Below are 17511 nucleotides of genomic sequence, written 5' to 3'. Positions count from 1 at the left end.
GATTATTGATCATTGCTGATTCTTCCGCCTTTAGGAACAGTTTCCCATCCCTAGGACAAGAGGGTGCCCTGAACCTCTGTCCGCCCCTCCGTCGTTTTTAACAAGACCGTTGGCAGAATGAGGGTGACTTGTTATGCCGGAAGTCTTCGGCCGCAAATGCTGATTATTAACCAAAATTTAAGCGCTGCAGTGTTTCATACCGGGGATAGAGGACGGTTTGATAACTAATCAAAGAGGATACCCCCTTTTCCTTTTTTTGATCTCATTTTGTTCGCAACTGCTCGTTGTATTTGTCCGGGGCGGACGCGTCACGATGCTTGTTCAAGTTCATAGTTGATCCATTGACTCAGTTTTTATTACAGAGGGCAGCTAACCCTCTGACCAAACAGGCTGAGCTACTTTGCCGGCGATCTCTAGACCACGGGCGCGTTAGATCGTCAAAACGCCGAGCTGCCTGGGGCAGCCCTGCCGAGAGGCCGCAGTCCAGTGACTGTGTGTGACGGACTAGGATAGCGTGCAGCCTGGACTCACCTAGACAGCGGTACGGCTTCACCCACTCGTAGTGGCTGCTCTTGCACTTCTTGTGTCCCACGCGGCACCAGTTGGAGATCCGCTGGTAGTGGCTGGCCTCCACGATGTTCGTGATGTCGCGCTTGGGGTACACCTGCCGAGCAGAGCAACAAGAAGGCGTCACCAGTCAGCGCTGACAGAAATGGAGGGAAACACGATGCTGACATTACATTACATTCGCCCTTCGTGGATCTCAGAGACATTTCTTGGTGAGGAAATGTGATGCTAACATTATGAAATGCTATTGTAATACCGTATTATCTACACTATTATATAAAAACAAGTCGTTGTTTAACATTGATACCAAAAATCTCGGAAAGTGCTTGATCGATTTAATACTGTTAAAAAAATCTCCAAAAATATTTGATCAATTTCCTTCAGGTTTTTGCACGTTCTAATGGACATAAATTACATATTTTTAGCATATATATATATATATATATATATATATATATATATATATATATATATTTGTACAGGGTGTTACAAAAAGGTAGGGCCAAACTTTCAGGAAACATTCCTCACACACGAAGAAAGAAATTATGTTGTGTGGACATGTGTCCGGAAACGCTTAATTTCCATGTTAGAGCTCATTTTAGTTTCGTTCTTCCACCTACGCTCAATGGAGCACGTTATCATGATTTCATACGGGATACGTGCTGCTAGAACATGTCCCTTTGCAAGTACGACACAACATGTGGTTCATGCACGATGGAGCTCCTGCACATTTCAGTCGAAGTGTTCGTACGCTTCTCAAAAACAGATTCGGTGGCCGATGGATTGGTAGAGGCGGATCAACTCCATGGCCTCCACGCTCTCCTGACCTCAACCCTCTTGACTTTCATTTATGGGGGCATTTGAAAGCTCTTGTCTACGCAACCCCGGTACCAAATGTAGAGACTCTTCGTGCTCGTATTGTGGACGGCTGTGATACAATACGCCATTCTCCAGGGCTGCATCAGCTCATCAGGGATTCCATGCGACGGAGGGTGGATGCGTGTATCCTCGCTAACGGAGGACATTTTGAACATTTCCTGTAGCAAACTGTTTGAAGTCACGCTGGTACGTTCTGTTGCTGTGTGTTTCCATTCCATGATTAATGTGATTTGAAGAGAAGTAATAAAATGAGCTCTAAAATGGAAAGTAAGCGTTTCCGGACACATGTGAACATAACATAATTTCTTTCTTTGTGTGTGAGGAATGTTTCTTGAAAGTTTGGCCGTACCTTTTTGTAACACCCTATATATATATATATATATATATATATATATATATATATATATATATATATATAGGGTGTTACAAATATATATATATGTATATATATTGACAGATGGATTTAAAAAAATTATGTACACAACTATGTGCTGTTTTGTTTTCTTCCTCGCAGACGGCTTTCAGAGAAAAGAGGAAAGTTGTGTTTACGCTTTATTGGCTTCTTATTAGAATACTGCTATGAGATCCGAATTGGCTATACCAATAAACTATATATATATATATATATATATATATATATATATATATATATATATTGAGAGATGGATTTTAAAAAATTATGTACACAACTATGTGCTGTTTTGTTATCTTCCTCGCAGACGGCTTTCAGAGAAAAGAGGAAAGTTGTGTTTACGCTTTATTGGCTTCTTATTAGAATACTGCTATGGGATCCGAATTGGCAATACCAATAAACAAGACTCAGGGTCAGAGAGAGGGGAGGAGTAGACAGACTGGGAGCCGAGGAAATGCATAGGGTGAGAGTTAAGAAGGAGATAGAGAGAGAGAAGGAGATGAACAGAGGGAGAGTGGAGAAAGTGATGGACAGTGGAGGAGGAGATCGACAGAAGGAGTGAAGAAGGAGATGGACAGAGAGAGTGGAGAGGAAGATGGGCGCAAAGAGAGAGAGAGAGAGAGAGAGAGAGAGAGAGAGTAGAGAAGGCAAAAAGAGAGTACAGAAGAAGATTGACAGAGAGGGGAATGTAGGAGCAGATGGACAGCATGATGGGAGATGTTGACACACGCAGAGGGGTGATGGACAGAGAGGAGGACAAGGAGATGTACAAAGAGAGGGAGAAGAAGGAGATTTGGACACATGTCCAATGTGATTAGCAAATGGAAACCCTGCTGGGCTTGCTAGTGTTAATGAAAAAGTAACTAAAACCAAAAATATAAGAGCTTTTCTTTCTTTTTTTAGATACACTCCAATGGAGTGGAAGGTGTTACTCTTAAACACCACCATATTCCAGAATGCATTTTTCACTCTTCAGCAGAGTGTTAACTGATATGGAACTTCCTGGCAGACTGAAATCGTGGGATTCGAAACCGGAACATTTGCTTTTCGCGGCCAGGTGTTCTGTCAACTGAGATACCCGAGCGTGACAATCAGTCCTTAATTTCGGAAGTACGAGAGCACGTAAAGTTGTGAGGACGAGTCGTGAGTCGTGCTCAAGTAGCTCAGTTGATAGAGCACTTGCCCGCTGAAGGCAAATGTTATGGACTCGAGTCTCACTCCAGCATAGAGTTTTAATCCGCCATGAAGTTACACCACCACATTACCTACAACGGATATAACATGCTCTAGATGGTTGTTGGAGACGTATGTCCATCTACCTGATTCCTTTCTGTACTACTTTTAAGAACCCGAAGTGGCGTAGAGCTTGTCTTTGGCCCTTACATTACGAGGTGCATTCAAGTTCTAAGGCCTCCGATTTTTTTTCTAATTAACTACTCACCCGAAATCGATGAAACTGGCGTTACTTCTCGACGTAATCGCCCTGCAGACGTACACATTTTTCACAACGCTGACGCCATGATTCCACGGCAGCGGCGAAGGCTTCTTTAGAAGTCTGTTTTGACCACTGAAAAATCGCTGAGGCAATGGCAGCACAGCTGGTGAATGTGCGGCCACCGAGAGTGTCTTTCATTGTTGGAAAAAGCCAAAAGTCTCTAGGAGCCAGATCAGGTGAGTAGGGAGCATAAGAAATCACTTCAAAGTTGTTATCACGAAGAAACTGTTGCGTAACGTTAGCTCGATGTGCGGGTGCGTTGTCTTTGTGAAACAGCACACGCGCAGCCCTTCCCGGATGTTTTTGTTGCAGTGCAGGAAGAAATATGTTCTTCAAAACATTTTCGTAGGATGCACCTGTTACCGTAGTGCCCTTTGGAACGCAATGGGTAAGGATTACGCCCTCGCTGTCCCAGAACATGGACATCATCATTTTTTCAGCACTGGCGGTTACCCGAAATTTTTTTGGTGGCGGTGAATCTGTGTGCTTCATTTGAGCTGATTGGCGCTTTGTTTCTGGATTGAAAAATGGCATCCACGTCTCATCCATTGTCACAACCGACGAAAAGAAAGTCCCATTCATGCTGTCGTTGCGCGTCAACATTGCTTGGCAACATGCCGCATGGGCAGCCATGTGGTCGTCCGTCAGCATTCGCGGCACCCTCCTGGATGACACTTTTCGCATTTTCAGGTCGTCATGCAGGATTGTGTGCACAGAACCCACAGAAATGCCATCTCTGCAGGCGATCTGTTCAACAACCATTCGGCGATCCCCCAAAACAATTCTCTTCACTTTCTCGATCGTGTCGTCAGACCGGCTTGTGTGAGCCCGAAATTGTTTCGGTTTGTTGTCACACGATGTTCTGCCTTCATTAAACTGTCGCACCCACGAACGCACTTTTAGCACATCCATAACTCCATCACCACATGTCTCCTTCAACTGTCGATGAATTTCAATTGGTTTCACAGCACGCAAATTCAGAAAACGAAGGATTGCACGCTGTTCAAATACGGAAAACGTCGCCATTTTAAGTATTTAAAACAGTTCTCATTCTCGCTGCTGGCGGTAAAATTCCATCTGCCATACGGTGCTGCCATCTCTGGGAAGTACTGACAATGAATGCGGCCTCATTTTAAAACACTGCGCATGTTTCTATCTCTTTCCAGTCCGGAGAAAAAAAATCGGAGGCCTTAGGACTTGAATGCACCGCGTATATCCAAACTTAGCACCCTTTTTTGAGAAATACTGGTGACCCTTAATGGTAGGTCTATGTGAGATCTTCCACTGAAATCTACAACGTGTGGTCGGCACTCGTAAATAAAACTCGAGTACTCAGGGTGGTTAGAAACAGTCTGAAAAGCTTGTAAGGTTGTTGCAAGGTATGTTGCCCTGAGAGATAAATGTTACGGAAAAAATCCGATACGTTGCGCCAGTTCCGAGACAATTAGCATTGGAGTTATCTAATCAGGCTCTTGCACTCACAAATTCTAGTGGCCTGCCGGATAGTATTGTTCTCATAGCGTAGATGATAGCGGATGAGGGTGGTCAGCCTTTGGCACGCATATACCCAATTTATGTACGTTTTCTTGAAGTAAACCTTAGCGACACCGTCTCTGGCGGGCCGCATGAATTTACGCATGTGATGGCCTGATTGACTCATTTCAATTATAATTAATCCGGAAACGATGCAGCATATCGCATTTTTTCCCTTAACAATCAGTTCTCTGCACGACGTACCCTGCAACAACCTATCAGGCGTTTCAGATCCATTTCGACGTCCCTGTGTATAAGGTAATATAGTGATTGTTAGTTGTATTAGCGATTGAAAAAACGTGCAGCTCATCCTCGCCGTCGGATAGGCACATTAGTGTTGTAAGGCATTTTTACATTGCATATCCCCTTCTCACTATCATCATTTTACACTGAAACACTAACAAAACTGAATAAAACGTTCTCGGTTTTCCAGCCGCGTCAATTCGAATAAAATGCTCAAGCTTTCGATTGCCATCTTCGCAATCGTCGTCATGAGTTTGTAAGTAGGCTGTTTATGTTTTCTCTATGTAAGTAGGCTGTTTATGTTTTATTATTGGCAACGTTACGTAGCGCTCAATATGAAAATCACTGGCTGTGCTGTGTGCAGTCTGTGGCTAGTTTGCATTGTTGTCTGCCATTGTAGTGTTGGGCAGCGGCAGCTGGCTGTGAACAGCGCGTAGCGTTGCGCAGTTGGAGGTGAGCCGCCAGCAGTGGTGGATGTGGGGAGAGAGATGGTGGAGATTTGTAATTTGTCATGAACTGATATATATATTATGACTTGTGATGATATTAAGGTAAATACATTGTTTGTTCTCTATTAATATCTTTCATTTGCTAACTATCCCTATCAGTAGTTAGTGCCTTCAGTAGTTTGAATCTTTTATTTAGCTGGCAGTAGTGGCGCTCGCTGTATTGCAGTAGCTTGAGCAGCGAAGATTTTTGTGAGGTAAGTGATTTGTGAAAGGTATAGTTTAATGTTAGTCAGGGCCATTCTTTTGTAGGGAATTTTGAAAGTCAGATTGCGTTGCGCTAAAAATATTGTGTGTCAGTATAAGCACAGTCTCATATATAAATTGTTCAAAGGGGACGTTTCAAGTTCACTGACTGCCGGGACTGTTTTTTTTTCATTTCTTTATTGTGATTTCATTCCCCTGCCCCATATGGGCAGGGGAGGGCTGTCAGCAGCACAATCCGCCGCTCTTCAGCCGAGTGACATGACAACTAAAACAAGAATAAAATAATACATACATAAGGAGGTAAAAAAGGGGAACATAAAACAGAGTAAGGGGAGTGTACCGTGAATACCAGGAATCTGGTAAAACATCAAATCTCCGACATCGCTGCGGCCGAAAAGATATCCTGCAAGAACGGGACCAATGGCGACTGAACAGAATCATTCAACGTCACAGAAGTGCAACCCTTTCGCAAATTACTGCAGATTTCAATATTGAGTCATCAACAAGCGTCAGTGTGCGAACCGTTCAACGAAAGATCATCGATATGGGTTTTCCGAAACAAAGGCCCACTTGTGTATCCTTGATGACTGCACGACACAAAGCTTTACGCCTTGCCTGGGCACGTCAACACCGTCATTGGACTGTTGATGACTGGAAACATGTCGCCTGGTCGGACGAGTCTCGTTTCAGATTGTATCGGCTGGATGGACGTGTATGGGTATGGAGAAAAACTCATGAATCCATGGACCCTGTGTGTCAGCAGTGGACTGTTGAACCTAGTGGAGGTTTTGTAATGGTGTGGGGCGTGTGCAGTTCGAGCGATACGGGACCCCTGACACGTCTAGATACGTCTTTGACAGGAGACACGTACGTGAGCATCCTGTCTGATCACCTGCACCCATTCGTGTCCACTGTGCATTCCCACAGACTTGGGCAATTTCAGCAGTACAATGTGACACCCCACACGTCCAGAATTGCCACAGAGTGGCTGTAAGAACACTCTTCTGAGTTTAAGCACTTCCGCTGGCCATCAAACTCCCCAGAGCATATCTGGGATGTCTTGCAACGTGCTGTTCAGAAGAGATCTCCACCCGCTCGTACTCTTACGGATTTATGGACGGCCGTGCAGGATTCATGGTGTCAATTCCCTTCAGCAGTACTTCAGACATTAGTCGAGTCCATGCCACTTGGTGTTGCAGCACTTCTGCGTGCTTTCGGGGGCTCTAAACGATATTATATACATATGGGGGCTCTAAACGATATTATATACATGTGTATACGAATTTGTACACATTCGCATAATACAAAGTGAACATAATTATTTATTGCATAATTATCTACTGCACAAGAACTAAACACTGCACCGAAGTCATGTATATTGCATTTTGAAGAGAAAATCTGGCTCAAATGGTTCAAATGGCTCTGAGCACCATGGGACTCAACATCTATGGGCATCAGTCCCCTAGAACTTAGAACTACTTAAACCAAACTAACCTTAGGATATCACACACATCCATGCCCGAGGCAGGATTCAAACCTGCAACCGTAGCGGTCACGCGGTTCCAGACTGATGCGCTTAGAACTGCACGGCCACACCGGCCGGCTAGAAAATCTGGAAATTTCATTACAAATATTCGATATGCGAACCATGAGTGACCCGGCAGACGTCAGAACGTTAATCAAATTCTTGCTATACCCGTCCCAGCATGACATCGTCGACTGTGGCAGTCGCCTCCCGTATTTTCTCCCGGAGATCTTTAATGAGTCCCCATAGAAAAGGTCACACGGAGTCAGATCTGGTGATTGGGGAGGCCATTTCATGAAAGGGCTGTACCCTTCTCTAGCACTCACTCTGGGACGTGCGCTTCTCTTTGCCGGCACAAGCAACCCGTCGTAACGAATTTGTTGTGCCATTGGTAAATGGCCTTCCTTGTTGGTGGCTTTTTACCGTACTTGGTTCTAAACATGCGCTGAACAGCTGTAGCACACTTGCGTCGAACTCCAACACACAAAAAGCTCGCACCTCACCTGAACTCCCGAAGTTTGGGAATAACGCTGATTATCGGCAAATGATCAAACTATGCTGTGGCGGTAAACAAGAAAAAAAAAATTTCAGGGTTTCTCTTTAAAACGACATACACTACTGGCCATTAAAATTGCTACACCATGAAGATGACGTGCTACAAAAGCGAAATTTAACCGACAGGAAGAAGATGCTGTGATATGCAAATGATTAGCATTTCATAGCATTCACACAAGGTTGGCTCCGGTGGCGACACCTACAACGTGCTCACATGAGGAAAGTTTCCAACCGATTTCTCATACACAAACAGCAGTTGACCGGCGTTGCCTGTTGAAGCGTTGTTGTGATACCTCGTGTAAGGGGGAGAAATGCGGACTATCACGTTTCCGACTTTGATAAAGGTCGGATTGTACCCTATCGCGATTGCGGTTTATCGTATCAGCGACATTGCTGCTCGCGTTGGTCGAGATCCAATGACTGTTAGCAGAATATGGAATCGGTGGGTTCAGGAGGCTAATACGGAACGCCGTGCTGAATCCCAACGGCCTCGTATCACTAGCAGTCGAGATGGCAGGCATCTTATCCGCATGGCTGCAACGGATCGTGCAGCCACGTCCCGATCCCTGCGTCAACACATGGGGACGTTTCCAAGACAACAACCATCTGCACGAACAGTTTGACGACGTTTGCAGCAGAATGGACTATCAACTCGGAGACCACGGCTGCGGTTACCCTCGACTCTGCATCACAGACAGGAGCGCCTGCGATGGTACACTCAACGACGAATGGCAAAACGCAATTTTTTCGGATGAATGGAGGTTCTGTTGACAGCATCATGATGGTCGCATCCGTGTTTGGCGACATCGTGGTGAACTCACATTGGAAGCGTGTATTCGTCATCGCCATACTGGCGTATCACCAGGCGTTATGGTATGAGGTGCCATCGGTTACACGTCTCCGTCATCTCTCGTTCACATTGACGGCACTTTGAACAGTGGACGTTACATTTCGGATGTATTACGACCTGTTGCTCTACCCTTCATTCGATCCTTGCGAAACCTTACATTTCAGCAGAATAACGCACGACGGCATGTTGCAGGTACTGTACGGGCCTTTCTGGATACAGAAAATGTTCGAGTGCTGCTCTGTCGAATGAATACCCGTTTATCATCTGCATTTCTTCTTGGTGTAGCAATTTTAATGGCCAGTGGTGTATGTGTGGTACTTGTTCAGTGTTTGGTTTTTGTGCAATAAATAATTGAAAGTGTTCCCGGACTTAATGTACACCCTGTATTTACGACTTTTATTGGTGCTAACGTACTAAGGTGACGAAATTTGAAGATCCTACCTTGTAGTTTAAATGTACTTTCTGCAACGTGGAAAAGCAATTCGTTTGCGAGACCAATGAATAAAATGAAGAGAAAACGCTTGTCGGCAATCGAACAGACGGGCGCGGAGCCGCTAGGGCCCCAGAGCGAGGCTAGCACATCGCTGGCAGGCAATCGGTGTAGCAGCTCGCCGCGGCAAGGCTCCCCCCACCCCTATGGTGACGAAATGACAGGCCGCCCTGTGCCGCGATAATCCAACTGCCGCGCGGAGCTGGGCTGGGCTGGGCTGGGATTTCGTGCCGGCCGAGTGGACGCGGATCTCATCAGCTGCTGTCGCTGATGGCCGGTGCTGACAGTGGGGGCGGGAGGGGGAGGGGGAGGCGGGACAGCGGTGCTGCAGGCAATCTGGCCAGGCGCCGCTGCTGGTTGGCCGACACGTGGGGGCAACCCCCGGCTGCGACCTGTACACGGTTCGCTGCCCCCACTGTCCACTAGCACATTTAATACACACTCCACGGGCGAGGTAGGAGCGGCGTTCAATAAAGAATGAAACGCATTTTTTCTCGGACAATTTCAGTTGAAAAAGTGCACAATTTGTTGTGAGAGATCGCGGAATATTCTCGCTTCATCTCCTGTAATTTCATGAAGTTCCGATGGGTGGCGGAGCCATATGTAGCCTTCAAAATGGCATGTTCCAAGCAGAGTACTAACAAGGGGACACCACGACGTTTGGAACGCGGATTTACTGCAAACTTCGTACACTCGTAGTACTCCACGAGGACAACATAATGTGTAAGCAGTAGCGCGTATTTCTCAAGCGTTACTGCGAAAATCGCAAGATAATTTCGGTCGTCAAATATACACTCCTGGAAATTGAAATAAGAACACCGTGAATTCATTGTCCCAGGAAGGGGAAACTTTATTGACACATTCCTGGGGTCAGATACATCACATGATCACACTGACAGAACCACAGGCACATAGACACAGGCAACAGAGCATGCACAATGTCGGCACTAGTACAGTGTATATCCACCTTTCGCAGCAATGCAGGCTGCTATTCTCCCATGGACACGATCGTAGAGATGCTGGATGTAGTCCTGTGGAACGGCTTGCCATGCCATTTCCACCTGGCGCCTCAGTTGGACCAGCGTTCGTGCTGGACGTGCAGACCGCGTGAGACGACGCTTCATCCAGTCCCAAACATGCTCAATGGGGGACAGATCCGGAGATCTTGCTGGCCAGGGTAGTTGACTTACACCTTCTAGAGCACGTTGGGTGGCACGGGATACATGCGGACGTGCATTGTCCTGTTGGAACAGCAAGTTCCCTTGCCGGTCTAGGAATGGTAGAACGATGGGTTCGATGACGGTTTGGATGTACCGTGCACTATTCAGTGTCCCCTCGACGATCACCAGTGGTGTACGGCCAGTGTAGGAGATCGCTCCCCACACCATGATGCCGGGTGTTGGCCCTGTGTGCCTCGGTCGTATGCAGTCCTGATTGTGGCGCTCACCTGCACGGCGCCAAACACGCATACGACCATCATTGGCACCAAGGCAGAAGCGACTCTCATCGCTGAAGACGACACGTCTCCATTCGTCCCTCCATTCACGCCTGTCGCGACACCACTGGAGGCGGGCTGCACGATGTTGGGGCGTGAGCGGAAGACGGCCTAACGGTGTGCGGGACCGTAGCCCAGCTTCATGGAGACGGTTGCGAATGGTCCTCGCCGATACCCCAGGAGCAACAGTGTCCCTAATTTGCTGGGAAGTGGCGGTGCGGTCCCCTACGGCACTGCGTAGGATCCTACGGTCTTGGCGTGCATCCGTGCGTCGCTGCGGTCCGGTCCCAGGTCGACGGGCACGTGCACCTTCCGCCGACCACTGGCGACAACATCGATGTAGTGTGGAGACCTCACGCCCCACGTGTTGAGCAATTCGGCGGTACGTCCACCCGGCCTCCCGCATGCCCACTATGCGCCCTCGCTCAAAGTCCGTCAACTGCACATACGGTTCACGTCCACGCTGTCGCGGCATTGCTACCAGTGTTAAAGACTGCGATGGAGCTCCGTATGCCACGGCAAACTGGCTGACACTGACGGCGGCGGTGCACAGATGCTGCGCAGCTAGCGCCATTCGACGGCCAACACCGCGGTTCCTGGTGTGTCCGCTGTGCCGTGCGTGTGATCATTGCTTGTACAGCCCTCTCGCAGTGTCCGGAGCAAGTATGGTGGGTCTGACACACCGGTGTCAATGTGTTCTTTTTTCCATTTCCAGGAGTGTATGTCTGTGCTTGGCCATTTTAACCATGAAGCGGCTGCAGCGAGCGATGCCGGCACGGTAGCTCAGCGTGTTCGGTCAGAATGTCAGCTTTCCCTTTCTAATAAAAAAACTGAACGAACGCATCATCGAACAAACTGAAAAAGTGTCATCGGACGTCCGCCCTGAACAAATTCAGCGAACAATATCCAACAAGTTTTTATTTTTTATTTTTTTAAAAATTGGCATTCAAGTCAAGGGAGCGCTGGATCGAGTTCCGTTCGTCAGTTTCTTTTATTTTCAACACAGTCATTTCCTTTACTATTTATATTACAATAGATATAATTGGAAAAATACGTGTAATCGGATGAACTTTTATTAAATTTACAATGTTATTTGGCAGTCTACTAATTTTTATCATCACAAATAATATAATAATGTAATATTCGTAACTATCGACTAGTAAACGACCAAACACAAAGTGATACTGAAAATGTATGCTTGTCCCTGTCTTCAAAACTGTTCGTATTTAATCGAAAGAGAACGAGAAATTGCTTCTCGGAAGGCGCCATTAATATACACTCGATACTGCATAACCAATAATCAACGCCGATTTTTAAGGAAATACTGCGTTATGCATGGTTTGCTTCCAAACTATCGTCTGAAAGAGAGGTTTTTGAAAATGTTAACGAGGTTTGTTTTTCCACGGAAAACGTCAACAGGCCTTTCGTATGTGGAAACATAGCATCTATTCAATGCAGCTGGTGCCGTTTAACTTTATTATTTTCCACGTTATTACGAAAAATACCATCCTGCAACTTGTACTCTTAAAGTCGAAAGCGACGATTAATTGTACATCTTTCGAAAGCCGTCTGTGCCGGTCAGATCTTGGAGGTAACTGTGGTGTCACCGCCAGACACCACACTTGCTAGGTGGTAGCTTAAATCGGCCGCGGTCCATTTAGTACATGTCGGACTCGCGTGTCGCCACTGTGTGATCGCAGACCGAGCGCCACCACAAGGCAGGTCTCGAGATACGATATAGCACTCGCCCCAATTGTACGGACGACATTGCTAGCGACAATACGGACGAAGCCTTCCTCTCATTTGCCGAGAGACAGTTAGAATAGCCTTCTGCTAAGTCCATTGCTACGACCTAGCAAGTGTGGTGTCTGGCGGTGACACCACAGTAACAAGTCGTTTCGGAATGCTCCCAGGTATAAGGGATTCCTCAAATTGCGAACAAGCATACATATTGAGTATCACTTCATGCGTTTGGTCGTTTACTAGTCGATAGTTACGAATATTACATTATTTGTGATAATAAAAATTAGTAGACTGTCAAATAACATTGTAAATTTAATAAAATTTCATCCGATTACACGTATTTTCCCCATTATGTCAATTGTAATATAAATAATAAAGAAAAGGACTTCGTTGAAAATAAATAAAAAAAAACTGACGAACGGAACTCGATCCAGCGATCCAGCAGCTTGAACGCCAACCACTTTTTTTTCAAAAAAAACCATTTCATTCGACAGGGTGTTACAAAAAGGTACGGCTAAACTTTCAGGAAACATTCCTCACGCACAAAGAAAGATAATATGTTATGTGGACATGTGTCCGGAATCGCTTACTTTACATGTTAGAGCTTATTTTATTACTTCTCTTCAAATCACATTAGTCATGGGATGGAAACACACAGCAACAGAACGTACCAGCGTGACTTCAAACACATTGTTACAGGAAATGTTCAAAATGTCCTCCGTTAGCGAGGATACATGCATCCACCCTCCGTCGCATGGAATCCCTGATGCGCTGAAGCAGCCCTGGAGAATGGCGTATTGAATCGCAGCCGTTCACAATACGAGCACGAAGAGTCTCTACATTTGGTACCGGGGTTGCGTAGACAAGAGCTTTCAAATGCCCCCATAAATGAAAGTCAAGAGGGTTGAGGCCAGGAGAGCGTGGAGGCCATGGAATTGGTCCGCCTCTACCAATCCATCGGTCACCGAATCCGTTGTTGAGAAGCGTACGAACACTTCGACTGAAATGTGCAGGAGCTCCATCGTGCATGAACCACATGTTGTGTCGTACTTGTAAATGCACATGTTCTAGCAGCACAGGTAGAGTATCCCGTATGAAATCATGGCCGTGAATGGAGGAAGTACAGTACATACTGTCGAAACTAAAATGAGCTCTAACACAGAAATTACGCGTTTCCGGACACATGTCCACATAACATCTTTTCTTTATTTGTGTGTGAGGAATGTTTCCTGAAAGTTTGGCCGTACCTTCTTGTAGCACCCTGTATATTGTTCGTTGAATTTGTTCAGGGCAGACGCCCGATGACACCAGGTCAGTTTGTTCGATGATGCATTCACTCAGACTTTTTATTATCAAGGGTAGCTAACGCTCTGACCGAACACGCTGAACTACCGAGCCTGCACCACACGGCTGCAGCCGCCTCATATTTACAATTGCCAAGCACAGATATATGTTTGACGACCGAAATTACCTTGCGATTTTCTCAGTAACGCTTGAGAACTACGCGCTATTGCTTACACATTTTGTTGTCCTCATGGAGTACTACGAGTGTACGAAGTTTGCAGTAAATCCGCGTTCCAAACGTCTTGGCCTCCTCTTGTAAGTGATACGGCGCGCGCCGCTATCCTGTGATCTTGTTTAGAGCGAGCGCTATAATCGATTATAGTTCGCTGTTCTGGTGCGGGTGGGGCTCCGGTGGTGATTTGCTATGACGTCGCTGGCGTGTGTTTGCGGTGGTCTGCGGAAAGCGAGAGGGTAGTCGGTTTCCGGGTATTGCACGGAATGTGGAATTCGCTCTGCCTGACCTGCTAGTGACTAGCGCTAAGGTTGTTGTGCCTCGCAAATATGAGCAGAGTGGTCTGGGGCGGAGGCGGCTCGCCGCTGTGCTGGCCATGCGGTGGTGATTAATTGGAGTCGGCGTACTTGTTCTGCCTGCCTGTCTGATGTGGAGGTCCGGTATTGGTCCTATGATACTCTGGCCCGGAGACAACTAGTTGCTGAATTTTGGAGTCGTCTGCCAGGTTAGGGTGTGGGGTCGGTTGGCTCGTCAGATTATCCGCTGGAAGCTCCAGCAGCGGTTTCTGAACTTCATTCTGATGTGAGACGGCGCTGTTGGAAGTTTTTGCTGTGTGTGTGTGTGGCACGTTACGATATTTGTTGGTACTAATTTATTTGTTCAACCGGAGTATCTTTTGGTTATCCTGCTGAGTGGGTCACTGCCCACCCGGTCTGCTCAGCGTTACCTTTGGTGGTGCCTGTCTGTTCCTTCTGAAGGAATTCACGTAGGTGGCTCCTGTTACCTGCCCGGAATTGCGTTCATGTATGGTATATTTGGCATTTGATGTGTTGGGTAAAGTCTGCCTAAGGAAGGCGGTTTTGGACAGTATATGCATAGTGAATTACTGCTGCTTGGTATATGTGGTCTTCTGGGACCTGAACAACACGATCTCGTCATTTTGGTTTGTGTAACAGCATTTAGTGGTATGTTCTGTATTTTTATCTCACTGTGTTATTATTAACTAGGTGGAATAGTCGCGTTTGGTGTCGTTAAGGCACTTCTAAGACTGTGGTTTTGTAAGTAGGCTGTTTAGGTTTCTATATTGGTAACGCCACGTAGCGCTCTGTACGAAAATCACTGGCTGTGCTGTGTGCAGTCTGTGGCTGGTTGGCATTGTTGGAATATTCGCTATTGTAGTGTTGGACAGTTGGATGTGAACAGCGCGTAGCGTTGCGCAGTTGGAGGTGAGCCGCCAGCAGTGGTGGATGTGGGGAGAGAGATGGCGGAGTTTTGAGAACGGACGATCTGGACGTGTGTCCATCAGAAAGAGTAAATTTGTAATACTGGATATCATGAACTGATACATATATATGATGACTTTTGAAGGTTATTGAGGTAAATACATTGTTCTTTATCAAAATCTTTCATTTGCTAACTATGCCTATGAGTAGTTAGTGCCTTCAGTAGTTGGAATCTTTTATTTAGCTGGCAGTATTGGCGCTCGCTGTATTGCAGTAGTTCGAGTAACGAAGATTTTTGTGAGGTAAGTGATTCATGAAAGGTATAGGTTATTGTTAGTCAGGGCCATTCTTTTGTAGGGATTACTGAAAGTCAGATTGCGTTGAGCTGAAAATATTGTGTGTCAGTTTAGAGATGATCAAAATAAGTGAAGAGAGAAATGTCTGAGTACGTTCAGTTTTGCTCAGCTGTTTGAAAATCAAATAACGTAGAGGTTTTCCAGCACAGAAAAAAACAAATTTTCCTATGGGGATGTTTCAGTTTGACTATTCACGTGCTCTTGGCTTTTATTGTTTTGTTTTAAGAAGCGAGAATTGTTTATTAAGATTTGTGTGTGTTTGCTTCCGGCACTTGTTAAGAGCGCCCGAGCTAACGGCGCCGTGTTTATCATGTGCTGTCGGAATGTTATATTGTTATTTAATTTTTGAATTTTATCTTGTGTTGATATTATCTGTCGTGTGTTACGAAACGTAACCAAGGTGCGTAAGTGATGGGCAGTTGTGGGAGGCATGTCGGGGAGCTATCAGCGGTTTATTTCGGGGACCGTTTCTAGTCGGAAGGCTACGAAGTGTTGAGAGCTCGCTTGTTTGTCTGTGATTACGTTGGGAGCTGCCCTCGCCCTTTGGTTGTATCAAATTATTGTTTTGTTATTATATTTATTGGTTGTGTGTTGTGCTTCTTTGATTTTATGGTGCCAAGTTGCCATTATTATCATTTTTTGTTTATTACAGCTCTTAATATTTTCTGTTTTTATGGTGCCAAGTATCATTATTCTTAAAGGATTTTTATAAATGATCATAAGTTGTATTGCCAAGTTAACTTATTATTGGATTTTGTCTCTTGGGTGAACTCTAAAAGCACTATTGTAAAAGGTTCTTTGATTTTATGGTGGCAAGCCGCCGTTATTGTTTTTAAAGCTCATTCTTCTAACCATTTGTTAAGTTCTGTAAGTTATATGAATTTCTTGTTATTTAAAAGCGTTTAGTATTGGCAGTCTAATAAATTGTGTACCGAGTCTAGTGTTTGGATATTGTTGGGTGGAAATCCTTGGATAGTTGTCCTGTAGAATCACACATTCCACTGAGTTTCTTTTGGCGTAAAATCAGAGCATCGCAGATATTCATAGGCGCTTGCTGAATGAGACCTGGCAGTGAGCAAAAGAAGAGCCAGTCGCTGGGCGAGGTGTGTCTCATCATCGCAACAAGGTCGCGAAAACTTGTCCGAAAAAAAATGGTTCAAATGGCTCTGAGCACTATGGGGCTCATCTAAGGTCATCAGTGCCCTTAGAACCACTTAAACCTAACTAACCTAAGGACATCACACACATCCATGCCCGAGGCAGGATTCGAACCTGCGACCGCAGCGGTCGCGCGGCTCCGGACTGTAGCGCCTAGAACCGCTCGACCAATGCGGCCGGCAACTTGTCCGATCTCTCCAGCCTGCGGGGCGGAGGCACACAGCTTTGACTTTTGCAATGTCGGAACGTACGGACACTCTCATTCGATATGATCGAAGGACTACAATCAAACACCTCGCTGCTCAACTGGACGTCTCTGTTGGTCGTTCCTGTTGGTCGCACCTTCCGACTTCGCTCTGTTTAGCAAAACGAAGGAAGCATTCCGCGGGAAGCAGTACGTGGGTGATGTGGAGGTTACTGATACAGGAAGACGGTCGTGCTACCACACTCGTCCACCAGTTCGGCTACTGAGAGGTGTGTGGGCCCGCTGGATTCCTCGCCGCCTAACGGGAGACCATAAAGGGCAACGAAGGACCATCTGAGAGGGATTGCTTGTGCGTTGCGACACCTGTCGTGACACTTTTTTTGCCGAACATCGTCGCAGCCGATGAAACGTGGGTTCATCACTTCGTACCGGAAAGAAAGCGGCAATCCATGGAGTGGCCGCGCACCACCTCTTCTCTGAAGAAAGTGTTCGGGGCCATAACCTCGGCTGGTACAGTCGTGGCGACGGTCTTCTGAGACTGTGGATCTGTTTG

General features: G+C 46.1%; 1 protein-coding gene across 1 annotated transcript in view; it reads right to left on the bottom strand.

Annotated features, from left to right (window-relative positions):
- Positions 1-437: 437 nt before the first annotated feature.
- LOC124716829 (amyloid-beta-like protein) overlaps positions 438-17511 on the bottom strand; it is a 552604-nt gene continuing 535530 nt past the window's right edge. The window contains exons 3-4 of the mRNA XM_047243383.1: positions 532-664; positions 438-490 (exon numbers count right to left, since the gene is read on the bottom strand). Of these exons, the coding sequence (XP_047099339.1) occupies positions 438-490; positions 532-664 (186 nt within the window). The remainder of the gene's footprint in view (positions 491-531; positions 665-17511) is intronic.

This window comes from Schistocerca piceifrons, chromosome 9 (genome assembly GCF_021461385.2).
Source record: "Schistocerca piceifrons isolate TAMUIC-IGC-003096 chromosome 9, iqSchPice1.1, whole genome shotgun sequence".
NCBI lineage: Eukaryota > Metazoa > Arthropoda > Insecta > Orthoptera > Acrididae > Schistocerca > Schistocerca piceifrons.
The sequence above is the reverse complement of the archived record's forward strand: the minus strand, read 5'-3'. Positions and strand labels throughout refer to the sequence as shown.